This window comes from Microtus oregoni, unplaced genomic scaffold (assembly GCF_018167655.1).
Source record: "Microtus oregoni isolate MIOR12 unplaced genomic scaffold, Mior012 000020F_ref0000438, whole genome shotgun sequence".
NCBI lineage: Eukaryota > Metazoa > Chordata > Mammalia > Rodentia > Cricetidae > Microtus > Microtus oregoni.
Genome location: NW_024543079.1, coordinates 21,269,473 through 21,286,542, shown reverse-complemented (window position 1 = coordinate 21,286,542; position 17,070 = coordinate 21,269,473). Strand labels below are relative to the sequence as shown.

Below are 17,070 nucleotides of genomic sequence, written 5' to 3'. Positions count from 1 at the left end.
CCCTTGTCTTCCGTCCAAGTGATCACTAAGCGATGGGCCTTAATAAATACGTTTGAGAAATGTCCTTATGCTCCGCAAATATTGGATTAGCTTTTCAATGGGCAGGCTCTTGAAAAGGCTGGAGAAATACACGCCAGGTCTCAACTAAGCCCAACAGTCAATAGGTAAGGAAAATAAGTTATTTCCCTGGCGGGAGAGAGAGAAAAACGTTAAGAAGGTGGTGCTGGCTCTGTGGTATTATCTACTGTGATGGCGGAAGAGAAATGAACTTAAGGGAATTTGCCATTTTCGTCAACTTAGTGGTGCTCATTAGGGTACGGTTTTCTTCAGAGAAAGGCGTCTACCTTCTGTTTTATTCCCACGACCCAGTCTGAAGCCTTTTTGATTAGAAAACATGCCGCATATTTGGGTGATGTTTGTAGAGGTTGTTCTACCCTGTCTGCTTAGGGAAGGCCACATGGGGTGTGTCCCTTCTAAACACTGCTCTGTTCAGGAGACATTGAGAATTAAGGAGAGTCTCTTCAGGTGAAGGCTGAGGAGTAAATTTCTAAACTGGCTCTCCTGGGCACTAAGATGCCAGCAGGTTATGCCTCTAGTTCAAGCCTTAGCTGGCCTTGGAAATCAAGTCATGCAAGCTGCCTTGGGACTGGCTGTGGTGCAGTTTAGCTGGGCTGAGCAGCCCCTTGGGACCCTCTGCTTCTTGGGTCTTGCCAGAACTACGTAAGAGGCCCTCTCACCATCAGGCCAGGAGTGCACAGACCCATGGGACTGGGTTTGCATATACTCCAAAGCCCAGAAGCCAGAGAATAACTAGGCCCTGGGTACCTCAGGCCTGCCCAATGGCTTCAGCATGGGATACTCTGCCAGTAGGAGCCTAAGCCTAGCTGTCATCTGACACAGTGCACACCAGGGGCCCAAACCGTGTGTGTGTGTGTGTGTGTGTGTGTGTGTGTGAGAGAGAGAGAGAGAGAGAGAGAGAGAGAGAAAGAGAGAGAGAGACTGTGTGTCATGGGGCCTAGGCGGGGTAAGCGCCCTCTGAAGCCATCAAAGACAGGGTGGCTTTTTTCCCCTCCTCCATCCTCCTCCCCAATAGATATAGCACGAATTTTTAATGCGTCTTCCTTTCACAGACAACAATACAGGGTTTGAAAGCCGGACACAATTTGGGTTTTGTGCGGGTCCCTCCTCGCGCTCCCTCGGCCCAGCTGGCCATATGGAATCCAGCATGGAGTCCGCGGATGACAAAGGGACCCAGTGACAGGCCCAACAAAACCCCAAGGAGACTTCTGCCTGACTCCGGGATTCACTGCCCGCGATAAGCGCGCTGAATGGTGCGGGTGGGGGGCTGGGGGGGCTTCTCTCTCTTCCCCTCTCTGTCCTCTGCGATCCTTTCTCTGTCCCTTTTTAATATGCACGCCTCTAACATCTCCAGCTCCCAGCTTTCCCATTGTGCGGTTTTGTGCGGCCCTCTGTAGATTGGGCGAAGATAGACTGCCGAAGCGGACCCCGCGCGGGGTGCGCTCCCAGGGCGCTAGGGTTAGGGCCACACAGGGCTCCACCAGAGCTTTTATTGACTCCTTGGGGACCTGAGGACAGAGAGGGGGCGGGCGCACGGTCCACCTCCGGGAACTCGCAAGTACACTTACTGAGAGCGCAGGCCTGTGGGCCTTAACCTACCAGGCAGTGGAAACCTGCAAGAGTTTGGTCCTTCACACTCGCTTGGAGGTCGGAGAGGCGCTTAGGATTGTGGCCAAAAGCCTGGACTGAGAACACTCATCCCTCCAGGGCTGCCCATTAGGGCTCCCGACAACCCCAGAAACCTGGGGCTTAGGAGAAGTTGCACATGGGATAGTGAGTGGTTGGTTCCAGAGCAGGTTGGGCATCTGCCTTTCATACCGCACAACAAACGATCGGCAGTGAATTCCCTGGCTTTTACAAACAGCAAAACAAACCCCTCACAGTTTCCAAGCTTGTTCATAGAACAAAGGGAGACTTTTCAGCATTTAGGGGAACTGTCCCCTTCCCAGAGGTGAACCAGAGATGGGAAAGGACCTGTAGTGAGTTATTAGAAAGACTCCGGTGCCCTCAGTGATGGGTGTATGTGGGCACAAGGCAGAATGAAGTGTAATCGCGTCCCTGGGTGCGTTGTGCAGATTTGGTCACAAGGATAATCATGTTTGCTTTAGATAGTGAATTAAATCTGATCACCAACTTGAAGGGGAAAGGGGAAAAAATCAACTTGGATGGCTCCTTTTGCTCACCTCCTCCTGCCCCTAGCCTCAGAGTGGGAGGGATAGACACCATATCCAAATAAACTGACTTCCAACCTCGCGCAGCTCAGCGATGGCTGGGTTCTGACTCACGGAACCAATGAGTGAGACAGAACAGAAAGGTGTGTACTCGCCAGTCTGCCTGGCTCCCTGAGACGCTCGCCCTCAGGACCTTGTGTGCTCCGGGATCAAGCAACTAGCTTAGTTCTCTGTGAAGGAAGAAGGACAGATCCAACCTCTAGGGACGGAACTGTGTGACTTGCCTGTCCTCCTACCCGAACCCTGGTGACGAGATTTCCGCTCTACTCCGACCTCTGCTCTCTGACCATTCACCCAGAGCCACGACCAAGAAACCAAGAGCTAGCGCGGTGAGACCCAACTCCACAAAATGATGGGGCATCAATAATAAGGCCGGGTTGCCTAGGATCGCCAGTAAGTCAGCTCTCTTCCCTGGCTCTTCGGACTAAAGAGTTTGGAGGAGGGACCAGCAACACCTGGTTGTGTACCCAAGACCCCGCGAGTTGTTACTGGCAGGCAAAGCCTCAGAAGCCCCAATCTTACCTCTCCCACTCTCACTCTGGCGCCGAGGCTTTAAAGAGGTCAGCTAGGCCTCAACTTGGTACACAGATATTGAAAAGTAAAGAGAAAGCCATCAGACTCAACCTCAGACGCACCTCCCCCCCTTAGCAAGGGGTAAATCAAAATCAACAAAGTGAAAGTCATCGAGTGTAGTGGCTTCAACAGCTTTTCAGGCTGAAGGAGCCACTCGTCGATTTGGGCGAGCGAGGGGGGCTCGCTCTCCTAGTTTGGCGTTACCCAAAGTCACTTTTCCTCCCCCTGTTGGGGATTCAGAGAGCGCCCAGAGGCCCTCAAGCGCTAGGGCCAGCAAGGACTTTGGACCACCGGCTAGCAGGCTGAAGGCCAAGCTGACCCGGTCCTGCACTGACTGTCCCAGTCTGTCCGGAAGAGGCCTATCTCGGGCGATCCTCCATGGCCTGGGTATCCGCCCCCAGTCCCTGGGCTGGGAGAGGAAACCAGTACCAGCTCAGAACACAGCCGGTCCAAGCTCCAGACTTAATGCTACCCGCTCCCGGCAGGCAGGGAGATAAAGTCAAACAAATCGGAGAACTGGGCTTGCTTTTTTTTTTTTAACACAGGATTTTTATTAAAATTCTTATTTAAAAAAATTGAAAGCTTTTAGCGCCCGGCGCTCTTGGGGAACCACTCGAAGCTTCTGAGTTTCAAGCTCCAGGGCTCAGGATCCGGAAAATGGGGCCGGGGGATGTCTCGCCTACACAGGTTTTCCTTTTTATAGTTGAAAAATGTTTGCACTGAACAAATTAAAAACAAAAAGAAAAAAGAAAAACGGAGGCAACTCAAACATAACCCATCCAAAACAAAGGACAAGGAGAGTAAGACCTGATGGGGATACAGGCCCATCCGGGAGGTCATCTGGCAAAGATCACCAGCGATATTTACAACGAAGAGCGAAATCTGCCACCAGCTGTCGGAACGTGTACATGGCCATAAATAGTGTGCATTTTCTTATATAAAAAAAGAAATCCTCTATATTTTAAAGTGTTCTCCACTTGCTTAAGGAGGCTGACAATATCGCTACTCACACAAACATATTTTACAAAATTCACGAAAGCAGTGCGGGGGATGGGGCTTGTCCTTTCTCTTTTCAAGTGACGACGTTAACGTTGGGATAGTTTGGTCCCCTCAGAGAGAGAGGCAAAGAAGCGAAGCTGCGCAAACATTCTGTAAACACGACTTAAGAGTTCTATCCTCTCCAAAGGTTCAAAGGAGGGAGGGATGGGGCAGAGTCAGGAGATGGAATCTGCCACTCTGAGGAGACACAGGCAACCTCCCGGTGCCTCCTCAACTGAGCCGAGCGTCGACTCAACGCTATAATAATAATAATTATAATAATAATAACAACAACCGTGGTAAGGATCGAGTCCTCCTCGCCACCGCCGCGGTTGGGGTGGGGCCAGGGCCTACGGCCTCGAGTCCTGGAGGGTCGGCGCTCACCAAGTCCACTGCTGGGCCTGGACCAGGGGGTGTGCTGTCGGGTACTGGGGGGTGCTGGCCGAGCTGTACTGGGCGTTGTACTGCATGTGCTGCAGCGACTGCGCGCTGTAGGCGGAAAAGGGGATGCCAGCCTGGAAGGTGGCGGCTGCCAGGTCCTGAGCTTTGAGCGCGTGGCACGGTTTGCCGTCCCTGACCAAGACGGGCACGGCCACGCGGCGCGGCGAGGGCAGGGGTGTCACCTCCATACCTTTCTCGGCCCGGGCACGCTTCATCTTGTAGCGATGGTTCTGGAACCAGATCTTAACCTGCGTGGGCGTGAGGCGGATGAGGCTGGCCAGGTGCTCGCGCTCGGGCGCTGACAGGTACCGCTGCTGCCGGAAGCGCCGCTCCAGCTCGTAGGTCTGTGCTTTGGAGAAGAGAACTCGGCGCTTCCGCTTCTTGCCTGCGTCCCCCCCGCTGCCCGGGGTCTCCTTGTCATTGTCCGGTGACTCGTCAGCCGAGGGCTCTGGGGACTTGGAGCTGGAGTCTTGGGGGGGAGCGCTGGCCGCCAGCCCGTGCACTGGGTGGGATGGGGGGGGGGGGGGGGGGGAGAAGCGCATCAGGGGCCTGGAGGCCGAGTGCCACCTGGGCCACCCGGAGCCCCAGGGATCTTCTGTGGGCCTGTGGCCCTGGACAGCCGGACCCACGGCTTTTACGGTAATCCCCGCCCGGCTCAGCGCCTGAGGAAGCCGTCGGGGTCCGCTACAGGAGAGTCTGCGCAGTGGGGGCTCTGAGGTTCAAGTGTCTAGGGGTTCATACACTATGAGAAGAATTTAGTGCGGGGTAGAGTGTGGACGATCTATCGTTGAGGGTTAAGGGCTCCGGCCCCCTTAAACCGTTTCCTCTCTGGAGAGACGTGGGCAGATTTTTAAAAGGAAAACCTCACAATCCCGGCATTGATGGCTTGGCGGGGTAAAGCAGGTTTGGGGGGCTTTTGCTTTCCGGCTTTCTGGACACACACACACACACACACACACACACACACTTGCCGCCCCGTGCACCACACAGTTTCTTTACAATCATGCAGGGCAGGATGAGCTACTTAAACCAGAAGCCTCCTCCATCCTCTACCACTAGCCAGACCCTGACCCCTGGCTGGTTCAGGGGAGCTAAGTCAAACCCTCTGGGTCAACTGAGTCCAGGGGACTCCTGCCAGAGCCATCAGTCCGGTTGACATCTCTAACCAGCCCTTAGGAAGCATCTGTGTCCTCTGCTTTAATGTCTCACGTGGAAAAAAGTATGACATCAAATATTTTGCAGGGACTGGGAAGGATGACTACTGAGGAGGTAAAAGGGCATACTAAACAAATGTTTCAGAATCTTTTGGATCCAGGATGGGAACTTGGATCTTAAATGGCTTCTTCCCCTTAACTCCCTGCGTCCACCCTGCCTGCTGCCTCAGCAATGGAGGCAGCCCTCTAGAGCCCTTGCGGCCAAGTTTCGCTACTTACGGGAGTACTGGAGGCCCTCGGTGCTGGCCAGCCAGCGAGTGTAGGGGTTGTCGTTGCTGTCGTAGAAAGGGCTCTTTAGGGGAAGGCTCTGCACAGCGTCCAGGGCGCCCTGCCCCAGCGGCCCGGTCCTCTTGGCGGGCTCCGGCCCTTCGCTTTCCTCCTCCGGCCCTTCGGCCACAGAGCCTTCCTCATCGTTGGTGTCCGGAAGGTCCAAGATGTCCTTGACTGAAAACCCCGTCTTTGTGTTGGTCAGCGACATGGTTCCGGACCCCGCAATTTATGCAGCAAAGTTGTTGCTTCACTTGGTCAATTCCTGGCGCTCCCCAGCCCGGGCGGGCGGGGAGGGGGGTTAAGGGAAGGAAAGGGGGGAGGGATGGGGGATGGGTTTTAATTATTGGGATAATTATTATTTAAAATGAGAGGAGGACACTGTGGGAAAAGGGAAGAGGGAAAAATAATAAAGCCCACCCTGCGCCTCCTCTCTTCTCAGAAAGCACGCGGAAATGTACGCAGTGACTGGCGGCCTGCGCGCCCAGCGCCGCGCGGCCTCAGTTTGTAACTCCAGGAGAGGTGCCAAGGTGCCGTCAGCTCGGGCTCTGGCGGCCGCTCCGCGCGCGGTGGCGGCTGGTGGCGAGGAAAAAATGGGCCATTGCCCGAGCGATCAGTCCATATAAGGCTGGGCTCCACTCACGAACCTGGGGAGGGGGGAGGGGGAGAAAGAGGAAGGGTGGGAGGGAGGGGGATCGAGGGAGCGAGAGAGGGGTGAAAAAAAAAGGGTGGGGGGAAGAGACATTAAAAACGCAAAGGTTGGCCACGTGTGGGCGGGTCTTGGGAGTCAAGTGGATGAAGACAGTATTTGCAGATGTGAAATTGTGGGTTTTGGGGAGCTCTGCGCTCCCAGCCAACGGCCCTCTAGAGCAAGATGAGAGGTATAACGTGTCAATTAATTGCAAAGATGGGGAGAGCTTTTTTCCTCCCTCAGTATTTACATACAAAGGGCCACCTCGTCGTTCTCGAGTCCACACACTTGAAAGGGCCGTTTTAACAAATTGCATCTTAAGGCGGGGAGGGGGGGGAAGGGGCCACTGGGGTGAGAAAGAAAACAAAACAGAAAGAAGGAGGAGGGGAAAAAAAGAATCCTCTTTAACATTCACCGGTTCCTACCTCCCCACACCCCGCGCGCACCCCCCACCCCGGCCCCAGCTAGCCAGAAAATTGGCGATTTGTGGCGCCTTTGGAAAAGGGGGAGGGGTGAAGGCTGAGCCACTGAAATCTCTCCATCCCATCGCTGGTGGTTCCCTAAACAAGATCCGGTTCAAATGGCAAGAGCCCAACTTCTGTAAGCCTCCTAGGTCAATATTTTGGTTGAAGCTTAAGGATGAGTACTAGAAATGACAAGTCAAGTAATTGATTCTAGTTAACCGCGAAAGAGCTGGACACCCAGGAGAGGACTAGGCTTGGACCTGCCAGAATCATCACTGAAGAACCCACCCCTCTCCGATGGCCCTTTATTTGCTAAAGACCCATTTACACCCCCCCCCCCTTTCCTTGCTGCAGAGGAGGACCGGCCGCTCACTTTCTGCTCCGCGGGCGGTCCAAGGAAGAGAGGGGCGGGGGCCTGCGTCTCTGTCTGTGGCCGGGTTCGGACCTGCGCCCCAGATGCCCCAGAGCCTCAGGCTTATTTTCACCGGTGGAGGGGAGAACTGAGGGCCTCTGTCCCTTTTTACCTTTTATGATCCTTGCCTCTCTGGCCCTCTACTATGCCAGTCTTCAGCTAAAGGTGGAGCGGCGGGAGGAGAGGCGGGAGTGTGTGTGTGTGTGTGTGTGTGTGTGTTTGTGTGGTATATATGTGTTTGTGTGTGTGTGTGGTATATATGTGTTTGTGTGTGTGTGTGTGTGTGTGTGTGTGTGCGCGCGCGCCTCCAATCCGGGTGAGGACCCAGAAAGCTACCGATAGGAGGTTGTTACTGCGATTTCACTTGAGTTTTTTCCTTGCAAATCCTTTACTTTCTCCAGTTTTTGCTGTCCTCGGGGTGTGTGCTGATAGGGCACACTCCAGGCTCCCAGCTGGCATGAGGTTAGTGTGAACTTTCCAACAACCTTTTTCAAACCTGGGAATTGAATTTTTCTGAGCCGGGAAGGAAAGGGCTATTATCTCACGCACCTTGCATCCAATTTAAGTTTAGGAGATGTGAGGCTGGGGAGAAAGTTTGCTACCTGCTGTTTGTCCACCCCACCTAGCCTCGGGGGAGTGGGTTAGGCCTGCAGTTGGGGGTGGGGAGCCAGAGAAGAACAGGCTTGGGGCTTGGGTCTTTTCTTTCCAACTGTCCCTGCTTGGAATGCCTTAACCCAGGGAAAGCGGGGTGCTCGGGAGCCGAATCCTCCAAGCACACAGCTGCTTGGACTGCGGCGGCGCCCCCCACCACCCCCGGGTTTCCAGACCCTTGCGACAGCGCCTCTTCCTAGCTGCTCAGCGGCTTTCTGCAGCTCTTGTTGCCTCGCCCCCAGTATGTGACGTGGGTGACAATGGCCCAGGTTGGAGCGAGCCCCACGTCGGCGCGTCCTGGGTGGTCGGACCCGGGCAAACACAAATACAAACCGATTGCTAAGCTGCGGACAATGAGCGAAATGTAGACAAATGTCCCGCTCCCGTTGGAAGCCTTTGTCCAGGCCCGGTTTTTGCATTTATTTCAGTGGCGAAATAATACATGATTGACGCTCTCTTTCAATGTGTCCTAACTGTTTGGAATAAATCTAAGGTTGTCCCTAGTTGTCATGGCATTCAACCCTTTTCAATGGACTATCTCTTCATTCATTTCTGAATCCGTCCACAATATTAAGGAAACCCCTTCATGTCGACGTTCCCCATCCCTCTTTCGCCTAGTTTTTCTTTTCTCCTTTCTTCCTCTTTTTTTCCCCTTGCAAGAATTAGTATCTGGTTTGAAACGTGTTCCTCAAACTTATTACTTTCTGTCTCTCTCTCCCCCCTCCCTTCTCCTTTTCCAGCTTCATTCTCAGCTTTCCTGCCTGTTGCCTTCCCCCCCTCCTTTCAGACTGGGGCTAGTCACTGCCTGGCGGTGTGGGAGGAAAAAGTCAGCTTTCCAGAAACCGGGAAGAACCCAATTTGGATCCAGGGGCAGGGCGGGCTTGCTACACTGTTGTTACTCAGTGGCTAAATAAATACTGGGAGAAATAGTTTCTCAACTCAAACATTGCAGGAAAAAAATACCTCTTCCTTTGTTCCTCCTCTTACTTTTCTGTCTTAGAAGAGGGGACTTTCTTGGAGACCAGGGAACCTCCACAGGCGTGGGAGGTGGGGCCAGAGTACAGCTTGGTTGGACTAGGCCAATGCTTGGACTGGGTGGAAAGGGGGTCCTTTAGCAAAAATGTCCCTTGTCACACCAATCTCAGAGTCACTTTAAGTCTTTAGTGTGGGTGTTCGCCTGGGAGCCACCCAGAGTCTACCCATTCCCTGGGTCTTAGAGTCACATGGTTCTCTACAGTTCCTAACTTTGCTCTCTCGCTTTCCCTAGGCATAGTGGGCCTTTCTTTCTTCTGGGAAGTAATCAGTGCTATTGACTATGCCCCCTTCCCTGCAAAATGCACTAGAGTACTGTTTGTTTTTCTAAGAGCATCCTGGGAATTAATGGTGGGGAGGGAGTGCTGGCTTGGGTGCTTTGAGACCGACACCCCATAGTCCCAATTCACTCAAGTTCACAGAGGCCTTGGCTGCCAGTATGTTCATCAAGACCTACTCTTGGGTCTCAACTAAAGGCAACCAGAAGGCAGCTTGGCCCACAGGCTCCTTTTCAGGAGTATCTTGAGGGCCTGACCTTCCCCTGCCAACTCAGGGCTTTACCCCAGCTCCGCTCTCACCCCTTAAAACGGTTTTTGCAGGTCTGGGAGTACCCGGCAGCTAGAGGGCCGAAGAAGCTCATGCCTTTCCTTCGCGGTGACTCAGAGCAGAAAGACTTGCGGGTTCAGTTCTCTCCTAGCGGACCTCGGGAGTACTGTTCCTCACCCCTTCTTGGCCCCTGGGGTTTCCTCACCTGCTTCCAAAGCGTTAACATTTGCAATTGAAAAGACGAAGGAAGCCCGCTGGGATGCTCTTAATTGAGGGGGAGAAACTGGGCTTGTTAGAAGAAGATCATAAAATGCAAGTCCCCCAGGAGCAGCCAGCGGACTTGGGGAGGCCCGCACCAGCGCAGCTGGAGGTCGGGGACAGGTCTCCCGCCCAGATCAAGCTCCAGCACCGTTTAGACTTCGTCGGCTGGGCTTGGGGTCAAAAGAATGGACGGGTCAGAAGCAAAGGCATTTCTTTTAACCAAATTAAACAAGCAACTGTATTCTAAGAACACCCCAAAAGGCCTCCCAGAGAATCATCTTCCTGGCGAAATCCCACACATCCAGCAGGTTAAGAGGACCCAGTTGCATGCTTCCTACCCCTCAAAAGCATCTGCTATCAATGTCCGGGCCACCCTGACCCTACCAGTTCAAGACCTAGGAGTGCCTGCTTGTGCTGGTATCAGTTTCTACTCGCAAGGACCTGCCCACGAGGAATTCTTTAGTAAACTCTTTCCAGGCTCTGTCTTGAGTCCAGGAGAGGACTATGTTTGGGGGCCGTCAAGCTTGTGTTTGGGCTCAGCTGCAGTAGTATGGCAGCCCCGGAGTCTCTGTAATGGGCCTTCTGCTGTTGTAAACTTAGGGAGGAAGTTGAAGTAGGCACTGAAATTTTCTACACCGAGAGTGCCCCGGGCTAGAGACCTGTTTGGCGCTTGGCATCTCTTCGGTAGAACAACATATACACCTCCTGGGGTTAACCAGACAGTTGGAGGCCTCCTCCAGTAGCCCCTGGTCTTTATCTTCTAACCCTTAGAAGAAGCTCTCGGTGAGTTACCAGCGAGTGACGGGGCGGGGGAGGGAGGGAGCCCGCTCTCCAAGGAAGCTAGAGGAGAATCTTCCTTGGGATGCTGGCGAGCGGGGTGCGGGACGAAGCACCGGCTCAGGCGGCTGGAGAGCACAACCACCGAACTGAACAATCACTGGGGGCCCAGCAGGGGAGGAGAATGTACACAGGCTAAGTGGCCCCACTCCAGGACAAGTGGCCCTCTAAGTCGCCCGGTGTTTACCTGTTTACTTTCCAGGTAGCTCAAACACGACTGCCTTTTTCTGTGCTCTGGAGAAGGGGCCACCCACCTGAGACCAGCTTTCTGCACCTTTCTCACTTCCACGCGGTGGCTTTACGCCCCCTGTTGGGGAGGGGGTGGGTTCTAAACTCCAGCGTCAAAGAGGAAAGACAGCTTAGGGAAGTCTGAAGAGAGGGTTCGGAGCTTGGCCCGGAGCCTCTTCCGCGTCTCTATGAACGAGGTAGACATCCTTGCATGACATTCTACCAAGCCCACCCCGACCACATCAGGGCTGGGCTTAAAGGGCCAACTGGGACTTCTGAGTCCGCGTCTCCCCCTTTCAGCTGGTGAAAGCTTGTTGGGTTGGTGAGTTCTCCAGGAGGAAATAAGGGTAGATGAAGTCTCAGGGTCGGGGCTGGGGGCTGGGGGCCGGGATGGGAATCTTAGGTGTTTGGACCCAAAGGGGGCAGGTGACCTTGAGGAGCCCAAAGCTTCAGCGATCCTAGGGCACCCCTCGTCCTCTCCACCTACAAAGCACTTTCAATCAGTAGAATTACAAGGTCTTTTCCCTTTATTTGGAAACACTGAGTTGTTTGACTTCAATTCTTTTATTATTATTATTTTCTTCTTTTCTTCTTTGAAGACTCTCCCTTGCTGGTAGAGTGTGTGGCTGAGCTCTCAGGCCTTGCACATCCCATCTCAGATAACAGCCTTCAAGTGGATTAGTTTATTGTCTGGTTAGTGCCAAGGTGCAAGCGTTTGTCTTCTTTCACTCCTGAAACAAAGCGGCGCACCTTCCTGCTCCAGTGAGGATTAACGGCGCCCACACAAAGGTTTTGTCGGGAGGAGCAAGGTTTATTTATCTCGGGTTGGAGGAAGAGACTGGTACCCACTTGAAATAACCACGAGTGGAAAATGGGTCCCATTCTGATTCTGAGAGGTGATAAAGATCATCTTTTACAAAAAAAACACTTCGGGTCAAAACAGGCCCCTGGGCAGTTTGGGGAGAGCTGGGGGTTAGAGGAAGTCGGGTGTCAGCTTCTCTATCCCACGTGAAAGAAATCCTGGCCTTGTGGTCCAGGAGTACCACTCAGCTCCTTTTCCCAACCCGGAAAACGTGGCGGGTGCTCACAGAAAGTAAGTTCCAGCTTCTGTTGGTTAGCCTCCACCTTTGCCCCTGGGGCAAGGAAACGGTTGAGGTCACTGGGTCCATGTGCCGCCTGGGGGGTCAGTAGAGAGTGCTGACTGGAGCTCTTTAGGGAGGCCAGACCTCTAGCGGGGAAGAACCTGTCCCACTAATTACAAAGCAGGTGGGCCAGAACCTGGGGGTTAGCTGAAAGAAAGAGTCTACTTTGGGTTCAAGCTAAGGTGAGTGTTTCTCCTTTCTTCTTTTCTTTGGCACATATCTTGGCATTAACCCCTTAACAGCAGGAAAGGAAGGATGAAGGGAGCCATCCAGAGTTCCCCTAAGTCAACCAGAAGGTGGGCTCAGTAAGTTTTCCAAGCCCTGGCACTGAGGTCCAATTACGCTGTAGGAAAAGCTGAGCTCCTCCCAACCCCCTCCCCCCAGGGGCGGACAACCGGAGGAAAATGGTGAAAACTAATCACGAGACCTACAGCCTGGGGTTTCCAAGAAGGTAAATGTGGTTGCAGGAGAAAGATAGCTAAGAGAGGCAGGCCCTTTTTTTTCTTTTTCGAGGCAAAATATACAACACTTTACCAATTATCTACCCCCACCAAAGAGAGAGTAACTCCCTAGTATGTAAATTGTCATAGAAATTGGGATTTCTCTTATTAACCGGCCTCATTGTGTGGGCATAAGACCTCGAGGGTATATGTTAGGACTTTGATAAATGCACTTTAATGAGATCTTTGAAAATGCATCCAATAAACTAAGAGGCGAGAAAAGCCGTTTAACTTTCATGGATGTTAAATTGAACACGAAATGTGGCTCCGGGCAGACTACAAAATTTAAAATGTAGCTTTAAGCCCCCCTCGGGCCAAAGGAGCCTTGTTCCAGCGAACCCATTATCATCGCTTATTCGGAAACCAAAGACACGTCCCCGCGGGCGAACTCCTTTGCTTTATTCGTTAGCACAGCTCTAATGATTAAATATGGTACAATGAGATTACGCGTCATCACTGTTGCCTTCAGGACCGTTCTTCCAGCCAAGCCCGACCTTCCCTTGATAAAGGCGATTCCGGTGAGGGAGATTCGGGTTTCTCAAGGAGGCAAGGCGCTGAAAGCAGTTCCTTATCTGAATTTACTCCTTAACACGTGACAGAATCATTACCCCAGACTTTGGGAACCAAGCTGCTTCTCAGAACCCGTTAGCATTCAGCACTTCAAGCCAGACCAGGCGGGCTGATGGGCAACGTAGTCACCCATGCGAGAGGAATGCACGCTCTCAGTCGGAGCTAAGTGCACGGAAAGATAGACACGCACCCGCGGGGGCCTCCAGCACTGACACAGAAAGGGGCGACTGGGATTCTGTGTCTCAATCCTCCAATCTGGGCACCAGAGGTTTCCCAGGAAGCAACGTCCCCTCTCCATCCCAAGTGCCACCAAAGTGGAGAAGGCGCGAGAGGCTTAGAAAGGCCTGTTTGTGCATCTGCGTGCTGGGGAGGGAAAGGGCATGGCAGAATCAGTTGGAGGGGTCTCCCAGCAGAGACCCTGACTTTAATAGGCCTCACCAAGGTTCATTTCTGATCCTCTGGCGATCTCTACTGTCACAAACGAGAACTGTCCAGCGCCCGGTGAGGCCCAGGAGACACTAATGTCTCAAACTGCAGGTTTTCTTCGTCTCCCCAGCGACCACCATCTCCACAGCTCCAATCCCCAGCCCTGTGGGTTCTTGACTCCGATTTTGCCTCTCATCCTCTATCTCCTGGCGGCTCCCGGCCCCACTCGTATGCGGGTTCCGCCCCAGAAGGAACCCGCCTTTCTCACTAGGCGCCATCTCCAAATTCCTTGGGATTCTGGCCTCTGCTTACCACCCTCAATCGCGAGTCACCAGCGGCGCCGACGGGAAAGACTCACCCCGCAAAGGTGGGGGCCCGCGGCGCGTCCTTCCTTACAGCAGCCAGCAAAGTCGGAGAGCCCCAGGGGTGGGAAGGAGGCTGGCGAGGCGCTAAAGGCGCCCGCTCCGCCTCCCACTCCCCGCGCTGTGGGGACAGCACCGTGGCGTTTCAACGCGCGCCTTTATCTAGTCCTCCACCTACCGGGACGCCCCCTCCCGCTGCGCCCTTCCCCCCACCGCAGGCCTCCCGGGCGGGGCCCGAGGATCTGCCAGGCTCGGCTTGGGAGGGGTGGTTGGCTGTGGGCGCCGCTCCTGCCCACGACTCTGGGGGTCCTCCGCACCAGCCCAGCTACTCCCACCTCTCAGGGCAGCCCCACGTGCTATCAGGTGCGGTCGCAGGAACACCTGGCTTCTGTGGCAGGTAAAACTTTTCCCAACGACAGATGGACTGGAGGAGGAGGCTGTCCCTTCCAGAAAGCCTCCTTTCCCGGGTGACCAGCCAAGTCCTGGGAGGACGTAAGATGCTTGGGCCTGCCCACCTGCTGCTTCCCGACGTTGTGACCCTGGGACAGAGCTACGCCGCGAGTCCAGAGATGGACGAATGGGTCACCGGGCTGTTAGGGGAGCCCCAAACCGAACACAGACAAGCTTGGTCCCGGAGGCGCAGCGAGGTCCCTGCTCGGGACATTGTCGCGTTTCGAGCTGAGACTTCTGCACCAGTCAGCACAGAAGAACAGACAGTCGGTCCTAGCAGCGGGAGGGGGCGCCAGGCCTCGTCGGTCGCCCGGTTGCCGCTGGACCGCTACTCCCGGAGCCCCCGGGAGCATGCATGCGGGACACGCGCGAGCAGGAGGCTCACCTGGGGCGCGGCGGCGGTGCGGTCCCGACTAGCATGCGATCACGGCCTCGGGAACTCCCGGCCTGAGGCAGGGGAGCCTGGAATTGCGGGCTGTAGCGAGCGCCCTCCTCCCGGCTCTGAGCTAGGGCTCCAGCAGTGTTCACCCGCCCGCTCCGGGCCCGCGGCCGTCGCAGCCTCAGCGGAGGGGCCGCTCCCCCGCGCAGCGCTCTGTTTGTTTTCCTAGCCCGACTGACGTGAGTCAAAATATTGGCCATATGTTCAGCTGTAATAAATTGGGTATGAGCGCAAACACACTTGGGCTTCGATGGCTCTTTCAGCGGCCACATGGCCTGCTTGGGAGGGAGGGGGCTTCCACCTTCCTATCTGCAGTAGCCCCCGTCTCCCTAATCCGAGGTGGGATTTCTTGGTGGCGGCCTCCTTCTGAGCTGAAGACCCCGGCCCACAGTTTCTTCTCGCACGCGCCCCTCCTCTGGGCCCATCAGTGCCTGGCGCGGTGTAGCTCCCGAGGAGCCCTGGCTGCTGGTTAACAAGGTCGCCATCTATAAATTGCTTGGTCGCTAAGACGCCATAAAACCAAGGGGCCAGATGTGGCACGTTATTTATGTGTGAAACGGCGTTTACACTAGATATGCGGGTCCAAAGCAGATAGCACTTGGTAGGAGGTCACAGACCTCAGGCCCTCCACCCCAGGCTCCTCCCCTGGTGCACTCCCCAGCCCAGATTGAAGAGTGTAAGCCTTCCTGGGGAAGGTACCCAGTTCTCTGCAGCCCAGGAAGAAAGTGATTTCAGGGTATTTGTGCCAAGATACCACCTGTCCAGGATTAGTTGATTTCACTCCTCCCTTTTGACCTCCTTCTGTTTCCTTGTTCTTGCTCCCCCCGCCCCCCCTCCCTCCCGCATCTTTCACGTCTGGGAAGCTGTTTTTGTTTTTGGCTTTTTTTTTTCTCCAGAAAAATCCTTGGCAATTAAGTCTGGCCCACAAAAACTGATATTTGAAGGCTGGACATACTCATTCTCCCACCCAGGCTGAATAAGGACGGAGGGTCTCTGACCCCCTAGGGAGAGATTGATTTGGGGGGTGGGAGTCAGGGCAGGAAGCCAGGAAGCTCACCTGGAGGGAGCGCTGAGATTACTCCTTTCTCATGGACTCCAGTGTTTCAAGTCCAGGCTGTATTTAGAGTAAAGGCGGTCAAGGCCCTCCTAGACAAGCCAAGCTGGCAGCTGGATGTGAGACCCAGCCAGCCCCGTGTGCTTCGGGAAAGGCAAGGATATATTGGACCGTAATAGAAAGCAATTGTCTTGCTTCCCTCCTTCAGAAGGCAGTCTGCAGACTGCATGTCCCCAAACTGGTCACCGCACACTTCCCTCACGTGGATTCATTAAGAGTCATCGTCTCTCCTGGCCATTATTTGATTCTTTCGTGAAGTGAACCAGGCTCTCTCTGTGGTTAATAAGCACCGAGCCAGGCCTCCTACCTTCCTTTTCATCTTCAAAACACCTGGGGTTCCCTGAATGGCATCTTCCTTCTGGCCACAGAAAATAAGAGATGAGAAATGTTACCCTACCACAGGGAAAAACATAAGCATCCAACTTCACTATTACCAGTTACCCCAGCATTGTGTTCCCTGGATAACTGTCCTTAGGAGGCTGTTAAGGGTGGAAAATGATGCTATTGGGGGGTGGGGGGTGGGAGGGAAGGAGAGAATGAGTATGAGTGTGTGTGTGTGTGTGTGTGTGTGTGTGTGTGTAGAACCCATTCAACAGGTCACAAAGTAACTGGAAAACACACCTGGATCAGAACCTGGGCAATACCTCTCTGGGTTAGCACCCTTGGGCCTTAGCATGAGTATCCAGAAATCTCTAGTGACTGTAGAAAAATCCAATTCTACCCTCAGGACTTCAGGGATGGCTGATGTTAGAAAATCACTGCTGTGCCTTATTAACGTAAAAAGTCATTTCTGAGGCTCAAACCCAGGTCTTATGCAAGCTAGGCCAGTACTCTGCCACTGAGATATAATGTTTCCTTGGATTTTAAGTCATTACTTATGTTTAAAAACCGAAATACTGAATCTTTGGTTTTATATTACCCTCATGCATCTAGACTCTGGAGTTTGAGGTGAATTGCTTCTTTGGGTGAACTTTCTGCTGCATATCCAGCGCTAGACAAGAGGAGTTGATGGCAGGCCTTTACATTAGTTGCCTTATGGGGATGGATGTGCGCTATGATAACACTCTTGTGGCATTCAAAAGCTGATTTCACAGATAGCTGTG

General features: G+C 53.8%; 1 protein-coding gene across 3 annotated transcripts; it reads right to left on the bottom strand.

Moving 5' to 3' along the window:
- Positions 1 to 3,422: 3,422 nt before the first annotated feature.
- Nkx2-2 (NK2 homeobox 2) lies at positions 3,423 to 14,860 on the bottom strand. Of its 3 annotated transcripts, none has more exons than XM_041670649.1 (4): positions 14,800 to 14,860; positions 5,795 to 6,489; positions 4,552 to 4,863; positions 3,423 to 4,409 (listed from the first exon to the last, which is right to left on the bottom strand). In XM_041670649.1, the coding sequence occupies exons 2-4, from the start codon at positions 6,051 to 6,053 to the stop codon at positions 4,054 to 4,056; spliced, it is 927 nt and encodes a 308-aa protein (XP_041526583.1). In that variant the 5' UTR covers positions 6,054 to 6,489; positions 14,800 to 14,860; the 3' UTR covers positions 3,423 to 4,053. The 3 variants fall into 3 exon arrangements, with proteins under 3 accessions (XP_041526583.1, XP_041526582.1, XP_041526584.1); XM_041670648.1 differs by lacking the exon at positions 14,800 to 14,860 and adding an exon at positions 13,961 to 13,993; XM_041670650.1 differs by lacking the exon at positions 14,800 to 14,860 and adding an exon at positions 13,961 to 13,993 and having other exon boundaries at positions 4,202 to 4,863.
- Between the last annotated feature and the right edge of the window lie 2,210 nt (positions 14,861 to 17,070).

What these genes read in the sequence shown, in the direction of transcription:
- Nkx2-2 (XM_041670649.1), bottom strand. Translation starts at nt 6,053, where the DNA reads ATGTCGCTGACCAACACAAAGACGGGGTTTTCAGTCAAGGACATCTTG. An exon ending in CGAGGGCCTCCAGTACTCCC is followed by an intron (nt 4,864 to 5,794) that starts GTAAGTAGCGAA and finishes CATCCCACCCAG; the next exon opens with TGCACGGGCTGGCGGCCAGC. An exon ending in GCGTGCCCGGGCCGAGAAAG is followed by an intron (nt 4,410 to 4,551) that starts GTATGGAGGTGA and finishes TTCCGCCTACAG; the next exon opens with CGCGCAGTCGCTGCAGCACA.